This window comes from Chaetura pelagica, unplaced genomic scaffold, assembly GCF_000747805.2.
Source record: "Chaetura pelagica isolate M959 unplaced genomic scaffold, ChaPel_1.0 scaffold108, whole genome shotgun sequence".
NCBI classification, from domain to species: domain Eukaryota; kingdom Metazoa; phylum Chordata; class Aves; order Apodiformes; family Apodidae; genus Chaetura; species Chaetura pelagica.
Window position 1 is genome coordinate 184,317 of NW_009970718.1, and position 21,860 is coordinate 206,176.

Below are 21,860 nucleotides of genomic sequence, written 5' to 3' on the forward strand. Positions count from 1 at the left end.
AGAATTCACCCAAAACCTGTTTAATAGTAATTTTATGTTGCTGGAAACTTGTACTCATCTGTGTAATGTCACTTGTTGATTTCTTGATTGATGTATACTATTTTAATTCTCATATTTTATTTTATTTTTTTCTTTTATAAATTACTGTTAAGCTTTTAGTGTATTTTGGTAAATGATAGATATATCACTGAAATCTAATAGGAAAAGATAACAATAACTCTGAAGTTCCCAAGGTTCCCCATAGGTTTTCTCATTCACTGAAATAAACGATTATCACAGAGTACAGGTACAAAATAACTGACTGAACTCTGTCTCTGTTGTTCCTCAGAACTCAATTACATGTGGAAGATTTCACTTATTTCTGGTGTGTTTAGTAGGTGTAATGTCCCTTTTCAGGATTCCAAGCTGTGTATTCTTCAGTGCTATTAAAGACCTGATCTTTTCCTGTTTATATTGCTTCTTAACCATTCCTAAAAAAAAATCCTGCTTCTTTAAGTATTAGTTTTAGGTCTGTTGTCTTTGCCTAAATAACAGCACTCAGGTATCAGTGTCTGTGAATTGGCAAACATATAAAAATGTAATCATATTGAGTTGAAAAATACAGAGTTCCTAAATATTTATCATTTCCAGAAGCAGAAAGTGGGTAGAGAAATGCCAGGATATTATGAAAATGAATAAATAAACAACAGTACAGTATGCTAAATCAGAACTTTCTTGTAATTATACATGACATTTTTCATAATCTGAGTAAAGATACTAAAAGGTAAGACAATTAAAATACTTCAGTAACACAGTATTCTAACATCAAAATCAAGTCATTAAGGGAAAAGCTCAAATTAAAAAAAGAATTATACATGAATTCTCATGTGCAAAATACATCAGGATGTCTGTCACTGAAATAACTTAAAATTCTATAAGAAAGCATATTGGTATGAAATACAGTTCCTTATTTTTTTTCCAGTTTTGAGTTAAACTAGGAATGTTAAATAAGATACAGTGAAACTTGGTGAGAACCTTTTCTAAGTCTAAATGCTGAAGACATAGCATTAGTAATTTAAATTGTAAAATGTCTCACAGCATCAGTGTACTTGTTGTTTCTGTTCTTGGATATCAAGTTAGAACAAAACTCCTTGGGAAATTTCAGAGGAACTGCTCGAGTTCACTTACAGCTTAAGCAAAAATGGTGTTTATCCTTAGTTTTTTATCTGAGTTTGATTTGACTCCATACACTAACACCTCTCAAGAGGACACCTTGCAGAAGATACTAATCTAAAATGGAGGATGACATGGTGTTCTAGTGTATGTGAGTGAAAATTATTAAAATAAGAGGACCAGTTTTGGGAGATGAATGCAAGGGTAATTTAAATTAAACAATATTAGTTTGCCTTTAGATGGGGCAAGAAAGCATACTTATTTAGGTTGATGTTACAGAGGTGTGGTATGTACCCAAGGACTGTGAAACAGCAGTGTAGTTTTACAGCAAGCAGTGGTTTTGTAGTCTTAATTGACAGGAAAGGCTGCAATACATTTCCTGATATTTCTGAAGATTTGGCATAGTTGATTTGGCTGGGTACAGCTGGGAGCCAAGGGGATGCACATGACTACTTTGGATACAGTCTAGTACTGCAGTGGGTGTGATACTTCAAGGTTTTGTCATACTTTTTGTTTATTTTGTGTGAATCAAAAAAAAATAATTTCAATCGACATTAACTGCTTTTTTTTTTCCCCCGAAAAAATCACTGCATCTTTGCCTTTAACATAATCTGTTTTCAAGGACAAATTATAAGCATCTCTAGACATATCTAAGCTACTATGTCCTTAGAATTCACTAATTATAAAATGGTCTTTTTCAAATGAAAAAGACAAAGTGAAAGTAGAGGGAGGATAACTGCTGTTTGGTTTGAATCAGTGTCTTTCTAGGGACTTGAATGTGACCACTCAGTGATCAGCTTCTGGTGTCATTTGAAGAGCTGCAAAGCATGGAGCACTGAACATTTTGCTGTCATGAGAAACTAGATGTAATTGGCATCTGGTGTAATTGGGATATGGAAGGTGTCCTGACCTACAATTACACTGTTACGTTGCAATTGAATTACTGAGTTAATTAGCACAGGAAAAAGAATTATTTCACTTTATTAATGAGTTGGAAGCCAAGGGATATACTTAAGTAGCTCTTTTGTTCTAAATCTGTTGGGAATTGCCAGTTTAGAGCTTCTGTAGCTGCATTCCAGTTTGGCTTAACACGAGGCATTTCAGGTTTGGCAGTTAGGTGGCCACATTACTGAAGCACAAAACCTGGGCTAGTGAGCTCCACTGGGGGTCTGACAATGAGGCTTCCCTTTGAAGAAATGGACCTGACATTCAAACTGAGCAGGCATTAAATACTGAGCTCGGCCGGTTTGTGGGTGATTTCTCTAGTCATGTAGCTATGATATAAAAAGTGATGAGTGCTACCTCTCCTGTTGCTGTCTTCAGTCATCTTAATTTCTTCCCCTGATTATGTGACTGAATCCAGCACTGCCCAGTCTATTAGACTCTTTCAGAACTCTCTGAATATTTTTGTGGGGTTCGGGTATCTCCTCAATGATCTCTGAACTTTTGCAGCAAAGTTTGACTTTGACCCATCTGGCTAGTTGAGGGAACCTCTGGCTGTAATAAGGTACCTGGAAGACTTTGTACTCCTAAGTAGACATCCAGATGTTTTAAGACACCTCTAGGATTAGATGCCTGTGAGTTGTCTAAATAACTCTGTGGCTTAGGCATATAAAATCCACTTGCTACATGGTTGAGGTCACCTGAACATGAATGTAAGCCTGGTGTTCCTCCCCAGACAGCTCTGATCCTCTCAATTCCCACTCTACTCTCTTTTTCCTGAGAATCCATGACTGAAAAATACCAACCAAACCAACCCCACAATTATTCAGGTGACCCCTGATGTTAGGTTATAGTAGTATGGATAGGGGTGAATTATCCCCCCTAGTGCTTTGTAGAACATAGCATCTTGGCTGTGGTTTAGGACCTGAATCAGGAATTTAATTCTATCTGGATAGAGCCATGAAGAAGCCAAGAGATACATTTCAGTAGCTCTTTCACTCTGAGTGTTTGTTCTGTTCATTGTGGTGAAGGACGTATGGTAGAAAGGGGGAGGCAAGCATCAGGAGACAAGTCATGGAATTGCTTAACTGACAAAAAAGAATCAGTGCAGAAATCCATGCTTAATAATGTAACAGGCTCTACTCTTATTTCTTGTTATGTACAAAAAATTATATGGAAAGGAATGTAAGGGGCTTAAAAGTGAATTGAATGTGCCTGTGCGTTCTGAATGGAAGGCAGAGATATCATATTAGTACTTCAGCCTCTTCTGGTTCAGGATGGCCTTGTCAGCTGTCTCTGCTAGCAATGACAGGTAGCCAGTCTGAATGTGAAGGAAAGACATATGATTGCTTCCTAAAGAGTAGCGAGTCTAAGATCAATATAAGGTGTAGAATGAAGATCAGTATTTCCTCCTTGCTTCCAGCAGAGTACAGCTTCATTTAGGTTGAATTAGTTTGCAGAATTGCATCTGTGACATCTCCCTGTATGCAAGGAGCTGAGCAGAGCTGGAGTGTATAGCTAGTGCAGTTGGCATGTAGGAGTTATTGGGCACTGGTATATGTTTGGTGAAATTTGGACGTAGGAGTTTTATGGGACTGAACATGCTCAGTATAGATGAAGGTCAGTGGAGCTGACAGCTTGCCCACTGCATACAGAAGGTTTGGAGATGCTGTTAACAACTCTCCAAAAACCTCTGATTATATGGATGTGGTAGTGTTCAGAGACTTCTAGGTAAACCATACCTGAATGCATTTTCAGGGAGACTACTAGAATATCTCCATGGATATATCATCTGTCTGAGGTCCTGCACCAAAGCATAAAAGTAACACATCTCTGTAGAGAAATATTTCCTTGTTTATTCTCAGGAGGGAATACTGGAAATTCATGTCCAAATTATTAACGTTTGTTAAACTTAAGCAGTGAAAAATCAGAGGCCTGTAACAGAAAGTAATAATAAGCATAATTTTATTGACAGCTCTGCTTGCAACGCCATTTTGAAATCTTTTCACTTCTATGTGTAATCTACATTTACATTAGTGTAAGTTCTCAACACAACAGTTTTAAATAAAGAATCTCGTGACAATTTACGGTAATGGAATTTTACACATGCATGATACTATATTATCAGAAGGAAATATTAAGTGAAAAGAGGAAATAGTCTTATTAAAATCTCTTCCTCATACTTAAATTTCAGGCATGCTGAAAATTAAGAGAGGAGGAAAAATCTTTGTTAAAAAGTTGAGGTCTGATTAAGCTATATTGAGTTGATAAATTTTATTTTCTAGGTGCATCTTTAAACTCCCCATTTTCTGATGTATCAATATTAAATTAATATATGAATTTTTTGTAAGAGTTCTGCTAAGTCCTTGGGATATTAATATATTCTGAAAATTAGTTATTTGATATATTTTAACTCGATGCAGCTAATATGAAAATCATTTGTTTTGTCAATGCTTCCTGGACTAGAATTCCACTTTTTGGTCCTTATCCTAGGTAAGACATTGTTTGCAAATTGTTCTTCTTGGGAGGGTGTTTGTAAAAGAAAACCTAACTACTGAAGATGTTGCTAAGGTATTAGGTACTGGTAAGAGCAGATTGGTTGTCATAGCGACAGTTAAAAATAAACGGTGAAATTGTTCTGGCTTCTTTTTTTTTCAGTTTACTGAAGAAAATTGAACGGGAAACATGGAGGGAAAGTGGCGTTTCATTAATTGCCACTGTGACTCGCCTTATGGAGAGGTTACTGGACTACAGGTGAGTAATTACCATAATTAATGAGTAGGGTTGTCATCTGCAAAATTTTAGGAGGCAAATATGGTGATCTTATGCAAATGGTGACTGCACATGGACACATCAACTGTACCTGCTCGGAATCTCTGACAACAGCTGCCTTAGTCAACAGGGAAATGAAACAAGCTGGCTGAAAACAAACCAAATAGCCTCCCCATGGTATGAAAATCCAGTGGCCTGCACAAGTTTCCTGTCAAGGAATGTAGCAACTTTTGGTAGGAGGTTGGTGAGTCAAGTCTGTCTGGAGACAAAGAGCTCAATACTAATCACCTGACAGTTGTTTTACAGAATATGTAAAATTCTTATCACTGTGTCAATCATGCTTTGCTGTAGTGTCAGCCAGCACAGTAAGTATGTATACAAAGATATGATCTCTGGGTGAGAAGCTCACATCTGACTGTACCACATGTACAAAGGAGAAGGAAATAAGAGACTAATAAGAGGGAAAAAAGAGACCTTTTAGGAGTGGGAGGCTAAAGGATTTTCTCAGTCACTTGTGAAGTCTATGTAGAAATTTCAGATTTCAGTTTAGTCCTACTTACTGCCTATCACTTTGTAGAGCTTAAGTGTTTTGTTTTTTTTTCCCTTGATTTCATGGGGGACACAAGGTAAGACCTGGTATTGCACTTGCTATCCTCACTGAGAGTTTGAAAGCAAAGCTATTTTGTCAACAATAAGACATAATTAACTCCTAAGTTCTAGAAGCCTGACTTGAATTACAACCTCCAGGGCTCTCAATCCAACATCTTTCAAAACAATTATGCATACTGTGAGAGTATTTGGAACGATTGCTTAGCTCAAGTATGCAAGAATATTTTTAAATTATATTAAATTTCTTTCAGTGACTGCATGGTGCTGTCTGCCTGTTATTTTTTTACTCCAGTATGGTTATACTGAGACTGGCTTTCTCTTTGTGATAATCAAGCTTTGTGTGGTTCCATTTGAACTTTTCACTTTTGATCTGCTGCCTCCTGAAACAATAAATGATACTAATTATAAAATGGAACTAAGGAAACTTTGGTGGAACTTGGAGCATTTTCCAGGGGATGTCAATGTCATTCTGTTTCTTCACAAAGGAGGAGCTAATGCTGTAATTCTATGACCAATTTAGATGTATACAGTCTCTGACGAAAGCAGACTCATCCGTGTTCATATCACCCTTTTCCTTTTGCCAACATGAGTGTTTGTGCTGCACTTTGGTGATCTAACTGACATATGCTAAAAGTAACCCAGTAAAAGATGCTGCCAAACCTGTATCTCTCCTGATGTTTGTGCAGGCAGCATTTCAGGACTGGGTAGGAGTGTCTGAGAGCAGGAGGGGAGCAGGGCTGCCTCTTCTGGCAGCCATGCTGGCTTCTGCTGGTTTGATTTTAGCACAACATATGAAGAAACCATCTATTCTCCAGCAGTCACCTAGCAAGTCAGTGACAAAGCCAGAAAAAAACATTTAGTTTCTTGACAAGAAAAGGAATAATGAAATCCCTTACACACCTAGGTCAGCTGCTTACCCAGATGCCTTTGGGTTGCATCATACCAGTCAGCTTGCTAAGCCAAATATGTCTGTTTTCTGAGGTTTGCTGCACTGTAAGAAGATAAATATCATTACCTTTGACTTTCATAACTTTCTGTTTTAGGGACTGCATGAAAATGGGAGAAGTGGATGGCAAAAAGATTGGCTGCACTGTTAGCCTATTGGTTTGTATAATATGTTTTCTTCCCTTTTTGATTTCAGTTGAGCATTTTCTAGTGTACAGCCACACGTTTGAATAGGAGGTACTTTGCTTCTTGATGCAGTTTGAGCAGAAGTTGATAAAATAATGCTGCACTTATGATCACTGAAATTCATCCAACGGGATGTTACTCTTCCTTGGCATTCTGTCGTTTGGCTCTGAGAGATTTCTAATAATGCTTTATTCAATTTTCAGTCTCTTCCTACTGGGCAATATACACCAAAGTATTTTCCAAATTAATGGTCTCTTGAGTTCATAGAAACAAACAGGCTTTTCCTACTCTCCCAAAACCAACTAAACGTGTGATCCGTTCTGTTTCTCTTCTTCCCCAATAACTGACACAAGTTGGCTCTTATGACATACAGTGTGGGGTATCTTCTGAAGACTACAGGCTATCTGTTCACTTCCCAATAAAAGAGCCAGAAATGCTGCTCAAGAACTCCTCTTGTCAAGTTATCATAATTACAACAAACCAACACTGCAAATTCTTCGTATGAAAAAAACATTTAGGTTTTTTTTGCAAGGTGCATTTTGCTTCTAGGCCGGTTTCCACACACAAGTTCATTGACTTCTGTTAACCTTTGAAAGTTTCCATTTTCATGGTGAATGTTTTGGAAAGCTGTATTTTTAGCAGAGAAAAAACAGAATAAGCTGACTTGTAATTCTGCATTTTTGACGTCAGTGAAACAATTTGGTATCACTTCTAAGTAGCATTTATACATAAGAGAATAAAGGATTTCTTCTGGAAGAAAACAGTGCTCGCTAAATAGTGATGTTTACTATGTAGCCATAGAGCAGCTGGCTTTCTGTCAGAATATCTGGCATGATCTGAATTCTGTAAAGCACCTGGATTATTTTCATCCAATATCACTAAGGAGTTTTTAAACTATTATTAGCATATCATCCAAGATTTGCGCAAAAAAAAAAAAAATTCAAATACTTAAAACACCCAAAGCCTCATCATGCTTTATAATGGGATTTTCAATGACTCAAACAGGCTAAATATTTCAAATCCTAATAATTTTCACGCAAAGAGAAAAAGTATTTGGCACACCAGAGAAACAATTAATGCTAAATTTCGAAAAGAAAATTTCAATTACAGAAGTAGTTGTAAGACATTTGCTTCATCTCAAACCATGTTTCATGCAACAAGTAATCAGAGGAATGTTTAATGTTAAAATTATTTGAAGTCCAGAGGAGGAAGCAATACTTCCTTTTTTCACCACTACTTTGAAGGTATTCTGACTTCTAAAGATAAGGCATGAAAAAATAGTTTTTACATTATTTTGCCATAGAGGTATATGCTGTTCTTCCAGAAAATAGAATTGTTTACCAGGTTCTCAAATTACCTAGAATTATGCCACATCATGAAATATGCAGGAGGAGTATACACCAGCAGCAATAATGTAGATGAAAGGAGAAGGTAGGAACTTTTTTCCTACTCTCCCCACCCTCTGGACATCTGGAGTAGGTTTCACATTAGAAATGATTATTTGGAAAAGCTGGTTTGAGAGTTGTCTAATGGAGTTAGTTCCTTATGCTTAAGAACCATTTAACTTCAGTTTGAAAATTTAACTTCTAATGAAAGAACTCTGTCATCACAGAGTTGTACAAAAGCATTGAAGGTATGTTGAATAACTTTTGGTAACTCACTGAGGAGTTTTTCTCAGGCACCTCTGGTCCTCATTGGGGTTTGATATTTAACTGATACTTCATCTTCTATTAATTTAAAGGTTATATTATTTTTGGAAAGCGGATGTTTTCCTGTGATACTCTGCACTGCCATATATCATCGTGTTATATAAGTAAAACATGTTCACATTGCCTGTTTGAATGTTGTTTCCAAGCAGTTTTTTCTTAGGAAATCTTTAATTAGGGAAGTCAGCTTCTTACATGATGTCCCCTTTTGAAGACTACATCTGTCATATTTTATATCTTGAAATAATTTGTTGAAGAATCACATGATACCTTAATTAGCATGGTGTATTTCCTGAGTTGTGACTTGCTGTGGTCTGTCACATTGTCAGAGCAGAGCTTCAGAGCACACGTTGATTCGTATAGTTTAGACTTGTGACAAGTGCTGGAGCATTTAGGGGTAAGAGCCAAGAAGTCTAGTACTGCAGTTCAGTGCTGGGTTTTGTCTTAATCTTTATGCTTTATTGCTTGCAATTCTGTATTGTAAATTATTCTTTATTTCAGAAAGGTAAATATGAACATACAACCAGGTATTTTTTCATTTTCTCTTCTAAAGAGAAACATCTGTTCCAAATCTACACCTTATGGGAGGCAAGGAGAAGTCCTTGGATTATAAAGGCAGATGGTGTCTGTCTTGGTTTGGGCCCAACACAACAACAAAGGAGCAGCCCCATGGCCACTCACTCAACTCCCCACCCCCCACACACACTCTGGGATGAGGACAAGACTCATGGGTTGAGACAAAGGACAATTAAGGTCCTGGGCAAAACAGACTCAACTTGGGGAAAAATAATAATTTAATTTCACACCAGTCAAACACGCACAGGACACAGACACACAAAGAGCAGGGCTTGCATATGTTACCCCACCCCTCCCTTCTTCCCAGGCCAAAATCACTTTGTTCCCGGTGTCTCTCCCTCTTTCCCCCCAGTGGCACAGGGGGACAGGGGATGGGGTTTAGAGTCATTTCACAGGCTGATGGTTCCTGCTGCTCCTTTTTCCTCAGGAAGAAGGATTCCTTACATTCCTCCCCTGCTCCCCACGGGGTCCCTCCCATGGGAGAGAGTCCTCCACAAACCTCTCCTTCATGAGTCCTTCCCACGAGGTCCGGAGCTGCTCCAGCCTGGGCTTCCCACAGATTCACGGGCTGCTTTGGGAACAAACTCCCCTCGCACTGGGGTCTTCCAAAGCTGCGTAATCAGAGTCCACAGGCAGCAAATCCACTGGCCACAAAATCCAAGTCCACTGGCCAAGTTCACCTCTCCTGGGGCCTTCAGGGAATGTTTCACCATGTCCCTCCGTGAATGCAGGGGGACAGCTGCCATCTCGCCATGGGTTGCAGGGAAACTCCTGCTAGAGCACCTTCTTCCTCAACAACCATCAGCACTGTTCTCCTTCCCCAGCACAGCTCTTCTGCTCCAGCACAGCTCTTCTCCCTTTCTCTGCTAGCTCTGCTCAGGTGTTCTATCAGTTCTTTTGTATGTTAATCGCTGAGGAGCATCTATTGTCCCTCTAATGACTCTTTGGCTGGGTTTGGAGCAGGGGGGAACTTCTCAGCTTCTTATCTGAGCCACTCCTGTGGCCCTTTCCCCACTACCAAAAAACCCACCAAACCGAACAAGAACATTGGCCTAAAGGGGGCATGTCATTACAGACCTATTGATACGTAGCCATTTTCTCAAGTTACTTAAAAAGTACTTCATAAAGTTTTTATTTTTATATTTTCAAAACATTCCTCCCGCCTTTCTCTTGGATAATAACTCAGTTTAGGAAACAGTACCACATAATAGGAATACTGTACAATAGGGGGAAATTGGGGTCATTTGCTGAGAGTACAAAGTAGTAAGTGATTTGAATAATAGAACAGAAATTGTTAATTGCTAATGAGGACAAGTGCTGAATTCTTCTATCCTATACATATTTATTCACCCAAACATATCCTTAATGTTAAATATGACTAGCAGGATCCCTAGTGAGTATGGCATTATTATGTACAGAGCTATAGGGTTCTCTTCTTCCTATAACTTTTTCATACTTTGTTTTAGGGCTTGCAAATAAATAATAGAGGTTTTCAACTAAGAGTTTTGATGTTGCATTCCATATTTCATCCATGTAACACCAATGAGCAGTTATGCATCCAGAAATCTTCAGCCACTTCTAGAAATTGTGTCCTGCATATTCCTTTACAGTGCAACTTTGTACATTTCAGTCATGGAGTGCAATATCTGTGCGTGAGTTACCAGTTCCCAGCATCAGTTAGGGCTGAAGAAATGATACTGTTCACTCTGGTTTGTGCTGTTTACAGTAATGAATAGTTCTTCATAAAGCTACCAAAGTCCTTCTGGTATTTTGCTATGACACAGGAAGATATATCAGGCAGTAGATGTGTTTTTAAAATATGAATACAAAAGTCAGAGTGCTGTTAGCATCTTAAAATCAACATACAGCTTTCAGCCAGATGTTAAATGGCCTAAGGATCTGTGGGTGCACCGTTTGGATGGATTAGTATTTATAAAGAAAGAACCATCAAATTGCAGTTCTGTCAGGTTTATCTTCTAATTTTATGTGAGAATTTAGAAAAAAATCAACTTTCAGAAGCATATTGACTTGTCTACTGAAAATGTACTATGAAAATGTACTATTCTGTTTACTATTTTTACTGTGTTACTGCGGTTCTGTGTAATCACTTTTTGTACATGGGAAACTTTAAAATCCATGCATGTATTTGTAGAGCATTATGTTTGAAATCTTGCCTATGTAAGTACTATCGTATTTATTAACTAGTACATTTCATTACAAAATTCAATTTTATTGCAGAATTTTTACAAGACTGAACTGAACAAGGAAGAGATGTATATTCGCTATATTCATAAGCTGTATGACCTACATCTGAAAGCACAAAACTTCACAGGTAATTGAGTACACACTAGAAAAAGATATTTAGGACTGATCCATGGTTTACAGTCTTTTGCAAACCTGTAAGCTGTATCCTCAGTGCAAAACATACTGACCCAGGCAACAACTGAGTTTCTGTGTGCAATTGATCTCTCCCTCAAAACATGGCTTTTCTTCAGCCCCACAACTCCACTACATGCTGTGCTGTCCTATGTTGCATGTAAATGACTGTTCTTGATATACATCCAATATACTATTGATAAACATCCTATATACTACCAATAAATGTGTGATATGGTCATTCTTCACCCAAGAGGAGTAGATTTTAGAGAAAGTCTTTATGAGAACATTTGGTAGTATCTGAGCCTATATACTTTTTTGTAATGCTGCTGGTTAGCTATTTGGTGTGATGTTTCTAAACAGCTGTGTTTCAGAACTTAACTTTTAGGTTAGAAAAATAAAGGAAGACCCACATCACTTTGTCACGGTTTGACTCAGGATTGGCAATTAAACCAGACACAACAATGCTCTCGATCCCCTACCCCCTGGTAGGAAAAGGAGCGAGATGAAAAAGAGAGAGACTTTCTGGATTGAAAACTAAACTAGACTGCTTTAATTAAACAGTAATGATAAAAGAAAATACATACAATTATATACAAGTATGTTCAGGAATGTGCAAAACAGTATTGCCTCCCCCCACCCCAGCAATTCCCATGGCATCTCCTGAGCTGCGAACAGTCCTGAAAAGTCCCAGAGCTCCTGGGGAGAACGGCAGAGGAGACAGGAGCTGAGAGGAGAGTAATGAGGGTCAGGGTTGCATGAGCCTGGGGATCAATGGTGATGGAGTCCTCCCTGAATGCCACCCATGGATGAAAGAGAAAGGAAGAAGAAGCAGGAAGGAAGTTGTGATCTCTGACCTTACACCAACCGGGCTTATGTAGATAGATGGAATATCTCTGGCCAATTTTGCTGTCCCTCCAGTCTATTCCTTCCTATGGGCTACAAATACGATTCTTCTACTCCTGACAGTATCTATGGCTGCAGATTCACTGGGTAGAACAAACTGACCTTGGCATCTCAGTAGTAATGTAAACATTCCAGTGTTATCAGTCCACTAGCTGTAAAACTTATCCTAGTTAAAAGAGAGCTCACTGAAGCAAAAAAATTGGTAGAAAGAAAATTGGCTTCATCCTGGCTCACACCAGGTCACATTAGCGATAATACAGAGACCTTGAAACCTGTAACAAGTGTAGCACTTTGCTGATGACTTCTGAATCTTCACATACCACATTTGCAGTACTGTCGTCCAGGATTTCTCAGTGCCAATTTAGTGCCAGGGGTGACCATTATATTTTAAATAATGAAATAAGAAAATAATGTGCATGGTGGTTGTGTATACATAAAGTACACTTGATTTGGGTAACCACATTCCATCAATAATTGCTGGAGAAGATAAAATCAATATCTCTTTAAATTAAACAGTCCTTAGTTGCCAAAATATTTAACAGACCTTATAGTATCTCCATCTTTTCTTCAGTGTTTGCAATTGCAACTGCATGTCTTCAGAATCTTTCCAGAATTTTTTCTTCTTAAAAGCAGTTTAGTAGGTTGGAGGTTGCTAGTAAGTGGGCTACAGGTACCTACTGCCACAGCAAATTTCCTTACGTTTCTCTGCCATCCACAGGAAAAATCCTTCATTTGGAATTTCCAAATTTCTTTGCAGTTCATGAGTTTAAAGTGTAGATTAGATAGCAGGGTACATTAAGGAGAGATTTTAATTTCTTCATGTGACCTGGCAATAGTGAGACACAAGGAAGCTTTGATTATCAAGCAGTATCTATGCCACAGTTGGCATTTCTGGCAAACTATTCATTTTCTGGTTTTGCATAACAGATCTTGTTAACTGTTAGGCAATGTTAAGTCCCTTTTACATGCTGGCTGCTAATATGTGTCCAGCTTACCTTCAACAGTGATAGGAACCTAATTTATTTAAAAAGTTTTGCCACCCATTCTTATTTTAAACAGTATTTTGCTTGAAATTTATTTCTAGAACTTTGTTGTATTTCCTCTGTATTTATCATTAACATCTGTGATTTTTGCATTCTTTGCTCTGGTAAATTCCACTGCTTTTTTTTTTTTCTGCTTTTTTTTTTCCATGAGAGCCTGAAGGAAGGCTTAAATAGTCCATTGCCCTGCCTTGTCAATTAGTGACAATACACAGACATTTTGTAAATCGAATGGTCGAAAGCACATAAGAGTAGGAAAAGGAAGTCTGCTACTTCAGTGGTATTCCTACATTTTACACCATTAATTCACTAGCTGCATAGTTTCATTCTAGGGATGAAGTCAGCTTGCCCAGAAAATAATTTTCCTCCCTTTCATAGTATGATTTACAGGACTGTTTCTAATAATCCTCTGTTTAAAAAAAAAAAAAAAAAAAAGTAATTTTTGATATAAAGTGTAGCTTCAAATCTTTCTTTACACAGCAATCAGTTACAGCTATAAATCTAACTCATTTGAAGCTGAAGCACATAAATGCACTGATTCCTCCAATGTCCCCTCAGTCACCTGAGAAATGTAATGGGATTGTCATTGTATCTATCCATCTTAGAAATGTTTAGTTTTCTGAACCTTTCCTGTATAAATTGAGTTTCCCACATCGTGAGTCAACCCTGTTTATCTCTCCTTACTGTGGTGCACAGCCAATAGTTACAGTCTTCTCCCAGGGGTATCAATACGTTATTCGTTATACTGGCTGCTGCCAGACATGATGCTGAGTAGGGGACCCTTCAGACCTTTTGTCCAGTATGGCCATTCTTATTTTAGAAACCTTCTAGATATATTTATGATAACTTAAAAAAAAAAAAATTGGTATGGCAGAAAAAAATCTGTCAAAATGAAGGACTTACATGCCACGTTAGAAAGGAAGGGTCACAGTGAGCTACCCTGACATGCACGTACGCTCTGCTGCCTTTTGCTTCATTATGATTTTGAATTATTTGTTGTTATCAACCTTATGGATTTTTCAAACATGCTGCATGTTTTGAGTACCAAACTGTAGTTTGAAACTATGACAAAGGTTGTTACCAGTGAAGCAGCCTGAAAGCTGTGTGATGCCAGAATTAAGATTGCCTGTGCTGTCCATCTCCCTCACACATGTGTTGCAGTGCAGTGTAATTTTGCACCATGCTTAGCATTTAACAGCATTTGGATTCAACATACACTCTCCCACAAACATCTGCTGCAGAGATGTTTCTTCATCCACAGGTTCTTAAGTTGAGCACATAAGAGGAATGCTACTGTGAAAAAAAATCGGTTTTGGCTTAGGCCACCTGTTTCATGGGAACTCATATGGCAAGAGGCAGAAGTAGGATATAGTTGTCTGGGGCAAACTTGCCTTAACATAAAAAGTACTTTAGTACTTCATTATTATTTTTTGCCTCATGTACAACCTATAAAACCTGCAGTTAAGTAAGTCTAGTAGGCACTTTTTTCCCCCAGTGCAGTATTCCAGAACATGGCCAATCTTTGTACTCACTCACTTCAGCAAAGTGAGTGGAAAAATAGACTGTGAACACTAACTTGAATAATAATAATCATACAATCATAGAAGAGTTTGGGTTGGAAAGGACCTTAAAGATAATCCAACTCCCCTGCGTGGGCCGGGACACCTGTCTCTAGACCAGGTTGGTTAAAGTCCCATCCAGTCTCTCCTTGAACGCTTCTAGTGATGGGGCATCCACAGCTTCCCTGGACAACCTGTTCCAGTGTCTCACCACCCTTGCAGTGAAGGATTTCCTCCTAATATCTAACTTAAACCTACCTAGTTGTAATTCTGGTGTTTTGTAACTGGCTCAAGTCTGAATTTGCAACAAATAGATTTGTGTAATACTAGTTCTAGTGTACTGTTTCTGAAAAATTCTTTAAATTAAATGAAAATTAATTGTTTGTTCCCAGATAAATTCTACCAACCATGATCTAAAAATTGCTACACAGTTCTCTGACCAGAGAGCAGCAATAGGCTTGATTACCTTCAAACCTAAAAATAAATAATTTTTAAAAACTACCAAACTCGAGTGTTCACTTCTAAATTATTTGTTATGGTTGAGCGTTAAGGCTCACCTGTGAGAGGTTTATTTCTTTAGAAAGAATGGAGTCTTATTAAACACATACCTGCCTCTCCATTTCCCTCCCAGCCCTGATCTCTTTTGGACTGTTTCCCCAGTCTTATGTATCTTCTTTCCTCTTTCTCTACTGATGTTCCTCATCCTGCAGTCCTTGTTGCCTTGTTCAGACGGCAGAGCTTTTGAGAGTTTCTCCTTAGCAGCAGGGAAGAACTTAGCATTAGGGCTAAGTAGGAAGCTGTTTCTACATCTCTCTGTCCACTTTTGTATTGTCAGACTCCAGGAAAACTGCCCCAGTGATTCCACTTTAAATAGTGTGTGAAAATGTAAGCTGTATTTATTATAGCTGTAGATAGTAACTCTGCCCAAAACCAGCACTGCCATCTTTCTCATGCTTGAAATAAATCAGTTGCTCATTTTAAAAAGTGCATCTCATCAAGAGTATTCACATTTCTTTGTACTTTGGCTGTTCTATTTGTTTGGTGTTCTTAAGTATTGTGCTATGATTTGTCTTGTAGAGGCTGCCTACACACTCCTGCTGTATGATGAGCTCTTGGAGTGGTCTGATCGGCCACTGAGAGAATTTCTCAACTACCCCATGCAAACAGAGTGGCAACGTAAAGAGTGTCTCCATCTGACCATCATTCAGAACTTTGATAGGGGAAAGGTAAAATAGTCCTATTTAACTGAGTGGATCTAGAAAGGATGGTTTGTCCATTTTAGGACATCATTTCCAGGGTTGCAGTCTTCTCTCATATAGAAAGGAAATATTTGTCATTGTCTGATGAAGCAGTTACCTGTTGACACAGTAGGTTTCTTCTCATCCTGTGTTCATATCCTAGAAATTCCACACTTACATGTGACAATGCTTTGCGCTTGTATAGCAATTCACTTTGTAACTTTCAAAGCGTGTTATAAAAGATAGTAAAATATCTCCCCATTTTAAAGGTGCTGAACATGAGCCATATAAAGCTGATGAGATTCACGTAGTGACCAAGTGAGGAAAAAAATTCAGGGGTCTGGATTGTAAGGACTATGTTTACACCTTCTAAATCATGTTGTATCTTTTAGAATAGTAATTGCTGGATTTCTAAAAAGGAATGGGTTTGGGGGATCACAGTTCATTGTCTTCACTGAGAATGCTTATTCTGAATTAAGCAAGAGTAATTACCCTGTAGTCTGGAATTTTATATACACTTTGTGTGTTGATTTATCTTGCTGATAAACAAGCAATTTTGTGTAACTACTGTAATATCCATGTAAGCCTAATAAATGTAATCAAACTGATATTGATAATCAATTTTTTCAAAACATTCTGTAATCAGCTTATAAATTTAATTTATATGGTGCACTGAACTATTTTCTAATCTAAAAAAAATTAAGGAAGATATGTTAAGGATATAGTTTTTAAGAGTAAAAATCATACAGTTTTAAATCAATCTCATATATAAAAAGAGATGTCTGTCACTCTTGCAATGACTTGTGGAGTGATAATCCTGTAAGAATCATTTATTAAATAAGTCTCTAAATATATTTTCAGTCCTTCAAAGAATTAATCCATAGAACTCAGCAGCTGTCAGTATGCCTACTGAATTTTCAGTTACTGGAACTATGACTTAGTATAGAAAGAATAGACCACTAATAATCATGAGTTGTCAAGGAGTTGCTTTGAAATTACTGAACTTCTTTTACTTGCTTGCAGTGCTGGGAGAATGGCATTATCTTATGCAGGAAAATTGCAGAACAGTATGAGAGCTACTATGACTACAGAAACCTCAGCAAGATGAGGGTAATGTACCTGAGTACTTTAGATCACTCAGAGATCCAAAAGCTTTTTAGTTTGTGTTATAAAATATTATCTAGAAAATAATTAAATTTGCCATGGAGTTGTCCTTAGGTTTGGTTCACAAACTTTATTTTTTAGCTTATGGGGTTTTTTTATACAATAAAAATTATAAAAAGTGTGAGTTTTTAGAAGAAAAATGGGAAAATAAACTATATTGGAAAGTTTGTACCTCTACAGCAATCCTTATGTGTGCCTGCTTATCCAGAAAAGTTATATTAAAAATTCACAGTTGTACACAATTTCCTGCAGTTTATCCAGGGGGGGGAGATCTGTGCAGTCCTTTGTTAGGAGCAGCAATGGATCTTTGCAGTTGTAGTTGCAAGCAAACAGCTTGCAACAAGCAACATACACCTTAGCTTATTTATTTATTCACTGCATAAAATTGTGGTCTCTTCAATATCATATAGCCAAAAGGAAACTTTCTTGGCACAGACTTTCTGCTATATCTCTCATTTTTCTTTCCTTGTTCTTTCTAATACTTTTTAAAGTTCTGATACTTTAATATTTTAAAGATTATTCAGTCTCCCTTTTCTTGTCTGCTTCTGATGGATTCAGTTTTATATTACAGCTATCTTTTTAAATTTTCTCTAAGTGTAGGATGGTTGCTGCTTGGACTGACTGAAGTATACTTAATCCAGAGCTGCTTAACAGCATTATGTAAAATTCTGAACACAGAGCTATGTGTCTCCCTGTGATCTGCTTATTCCAGATGTATTTAAATATCCCAATGGCAGAATCCTGTAAGCAAAAGAAAACTGACTATCATCATGTGAATAAAATAATTAGTGTATGCATGTTTAATTAACTATACTTAATGTGGTTTGTGTTTGAATTGCGAAATATCCTTCTACTATGTCTGTGACACCTATGTTAATCCAAAAATGGAGGTGCAGGCATTTCTCATAGCAGTATAACTAGGCAGCAACTGATATCCTATAAACATTAAATAGCTGTCTGTATTACCTTAAATAGGACTAATACTGGGTTTTTTTCACAGTATTAAATACTTAAGAACAGAGTGTGCTTTGTTGAAATATCATCAGAAAAAGGGGACTGGAATTGCATATGTAAGATTTTTAAAGGAACTTATATTTGACACTAAATCTTTTGACACTAAATATGGTATGATTTGGGCACAACTCTCCTGAATATGGAAATTGGACTTTCTGGACTAAACTGACCACACTACTTCTATGTGTTAGGATGATTAGCAGATTACATGGTCAAAGGTCTCAAACTGCATTTCTGTTACTTTCATCTTTCATGGAAGATCTATGCACGTTGTCATTAATCTAATAGTTTACCCCTTTAACATATTTAAAAATGATTATTTTTTTTAATTCTTGGAAACTTTCATGTTTTTAAGAAATATAATTAATCAGATGCATTCAGACTTCTGAATTCCTTATTGTTGCTCAGGGATGCACTGCAATGTGCTGAAATCTTGTAGTAGCTTAAGGTAAAAATATGTTACCAAAAAACACTAATTGCATTTCTTATCAATCTCACCCAGATGATGGAAGCATCTTTGTATGATAAAATTATGGATCAACAACGTTTGGAGCCAGAATTTTTCAGAGTTGGATTCTATGGGAAAAAGTTCCCATTCTTCTTGAGAGTAAGTGTATTGAAAATAAACAGAATGGAGTAATTCTGGAATTCTTGCTGTCGTTCATAATCAGTTTCTCTATGTAAAAATTTGACCATACCGTATACAAGTTCTTACCTTATGATAAGAGGGAGTTATTTTTGGTAATTATTGAAATAACTTCATGTTTTCAGGGTTAAGCAAAGGTCCTGTCTAATGGAACAACAAATTCTAGGCTTCCAGAGTCCCTCATAAACTTAATATTCCTGTTTATGTTGGAAACCATGCACCTATCCTATTCCACAGACCAACATCTTCTTTTCATGTTAGTTTGTTCCTTTTATCTTGTTCTATTTCTGCTGGTGGCTGCTCAGAAAGCGGCTGTCAGAAGAGGTATCCCTTCACTATGAGACAGTCAGTTATTTAGCATTGAAGTGATTACATCCTCAAGTTCCAATTTTTTTGAAATTGCTTAGAAATTCAACATGCTGAGCTTCATTGATTATCAGTGTACTAAAGATGACAAGACTTACTCATGAACATTAGTCTTGGATGTTGAATTACGGAAGTGCCCTTGAAAACGTTACTTGTGCTTACACTGTTCCCTCTTCCACAGTCTGCAGTGGTTTAGCTGCATTGACTGTCACCTTGGGAAGAGAGCAGAATCCATTTTATTTGTGGAGCCACTACAATCGTAATCTAACCTCCTTTTCCTATGGTAATTCAAATAAGTAATGAAGAAACCTCCGTTCTGTGGTGGGGGTCTAAAAAGCCTGATTTTTCTCTGCCTTTGCAGTGAGGAAAATGACCAATTCAAAATGGTAAATGTAGGATGAAATTCCCCTTTAAAAGCAATGCACAAGAAGAGTCTGATGGGCACATAATTTTTTATATTACCTAGTAGTCATCTCAGTGTAACATCTGTATAAACCAACTTGAAAATGTTAATAATTTAATGGTTAGATTACAGAATGTTAACTGATAAAGTAAAAGTACTGGAAGAAGTTTCACAGTAGTTCAGTACTTTCAGATCTGTATGTCTTTCACCGCTTATGCATCTGTCCAGGAAGTATTTATGCATTTTCCAAGTTAAATGTACATACCATAGATGAATGCTTGCAGAACCAACAACAAACACCTCAAAATTTACTTAAAATTGATTTAATTTTTTTATGACAAATCAGTTTGTAATTCTGTGTTTGCTAGGGAAGGAATAAAATTTCAAAATAAAGCTTTGACATTTTAATTTGTAGTTGCACAATAACACTATTGCAGTTGATTTCGTGTACTGATTTCCATAGAAGTCCAGGCTCTCAGAATTCAATGCTTCCTGTCAGTGTTGTCAAGATACTATGAGGAAAGCAGTTGTTTTTATCTAAACCTGCTTCAAGAGGAACTCATCAGTAGTGACTTTTTAGAATTTTCTAGTACAGATTTTAATAGGAAATGCATTTGATAGCATTCTTAGAGAAATGGTGAAGATATTTCCTTATTTCAAATGGGTGTAAGGAGAATCAAACCAAAAAGGGCTGCCCACAGCTACAGGAAGCCCTCAGCACCACCATGGTCAGTGACTGGTTCCAATGAGTACTCCAAATTGAGGCATCTCATGTTTAATGTAAGATGTATGTGGTGTCTGTATTCATGTTGCATAAATGGTGCAACTTCATAGTGGGCATGCATGTAAAAGGAATTATGTTGAAGCCAGGAGTATTCTTTCAAAAACTGTATCATTTTAATTTACCAGGCTGATAATTGATAAACATTTAGTGGATAAGACAAATTGAATACATTCTACCATTTTCTTATGCATTCTTTTTCTTCAGAATTGTATAACTTTAAAGTGAAGTTTCCTAGTTCCTAATGAAAAGGACTTTCAGCCCATTTCATTGTCTTAACTGTCTGTTGCATTTTATTTTTGTTAATTTTTTTTAACAATCTGGTATGTTATGTTAGTGACATACTTAAAGCCAGTAAGAACAATTTCTCCTTTTAGGTTTTATTAAAGTCTTAAGTATGATAACTCAATTTTTCCAGACTTTTGATTAAAACATACTTGGTATGGTAAAATTTCCTTCTAAATAGCCGATTCTATCTATATTTCTTACTTTGATTCTTGCCCTTTGCTTCTTGTCTTTTACTTTTTAAAATTATGTAAAAATTGCGCAGAAAGTCTATGTTTAAGAGCATGTGTTTGGATCTATCTAATGATACCCAGTTATTTTCACATAACTTGCTCTTGTGGTTTTTTTCCTCTTCTGCTCAGAATAAGGAATTTGTTTGCCGAGGACATGACTATGAAAGGCTGGAGGCCTTCCAGCAGCGAATGTTGAACGAGTTCCCACATGCCATTGCTATGCAACATGCCAATCAGCCAGATGAGACCATCTTCCAGGCAGAAGCACAGTGTATCCACATAATCACAAACCTGCACACTGCAGTTGCATCTTTCATGCTTTTAAAAAATGTATGTACACCTATAGCCGATACCAATCACAATGTGCCTCCACTGAAATAGATGGTACGTGCTAATTTTCCTGCAATTTGTACAAGTCACAGGGTTCTGTTTGGATTTTTTTTTTTGTATTATTGTCATTTTTATTTAAAAATTCCTTGGCAGGTTATTAAAATTCTTACTTTAGCAAAAAAAACAAACCTTTGTAGAGCACTCACCACTGTGATAATTGTATATCATTTCAAGTTACAGTAATTCAAGTTGTTACAATACAACATGATGTTATCATGGCATGACATTTTGTGTGTAACGATGTATTTCATTAAATCCCTTTACTCCATGTACTATTCCATCTAAGTAGCTCTGTTTAAAAAATAAATATGAAAATTTCAACAAAACAGTACAAAGAAATACCAAACCCTAAAAAAATATCTTGGGTTCCTTTCCCAAGCCATGAATAGTCTAGAAACATTTCATGACACACACTGTTTTTTTAAAGAGTTTTTCTTTTGTCTTCAGGAGTCAATATGCTTTGCTAACGAATGAGGTGAGATAGCCTTAACTCTTCACATACAGATTTGCAGATTTATGCAGTGACACCAATTCCAGAAAACCAGGAAGTCCTGCAGAGAAATGGCATTCC

General features: G+C 37.0%; 1 protein-coding gene across 1 annotated transcript in view; it reads left to right on the top strand.

Annotated features, from left to right (window-relative positions):
* The window catches only part of DOCK4 (dedicator of cytokinesis 4), a 172,069-nt gene that overhangs the window by 127,345 nt on the left and 22,864 nt on the right, over nt 1-21,860 (top strand). The window contains exons 34-42 of the mRNA XM_010006294.1: nt 4,561-4,587; nt 4,753-4,848; nt 6,519-6,579; nt 11,127-11,220; nt 15,847-15,995; nt 17,031-17,117; nt 18,688-18,792; nt 21,029-21,170; nt 21,794-21,860. Coding sequence (XP_010004596.1) covers nt 4,561-4,587; nt 4,753-4,848; nt 6,519-6,579; nt 11,127-11,220; nt 15,847-15,995; nt 17,031-17,117; nt 18,688-18,792; nt 21,029-21,170; nt 21,794-21,860 — 828 coding nt within the window. The remainder of the gene's footprint in view (nt 1-4,560; nt 4,588-4,752; nt 4,849-6,518; nt 6,580-11,126; nt 11,221-15,846; nt 15,996-17,030; nt 17,118-18,687; nt 18,793-21,028; nt 21,171-21,793) is intronic.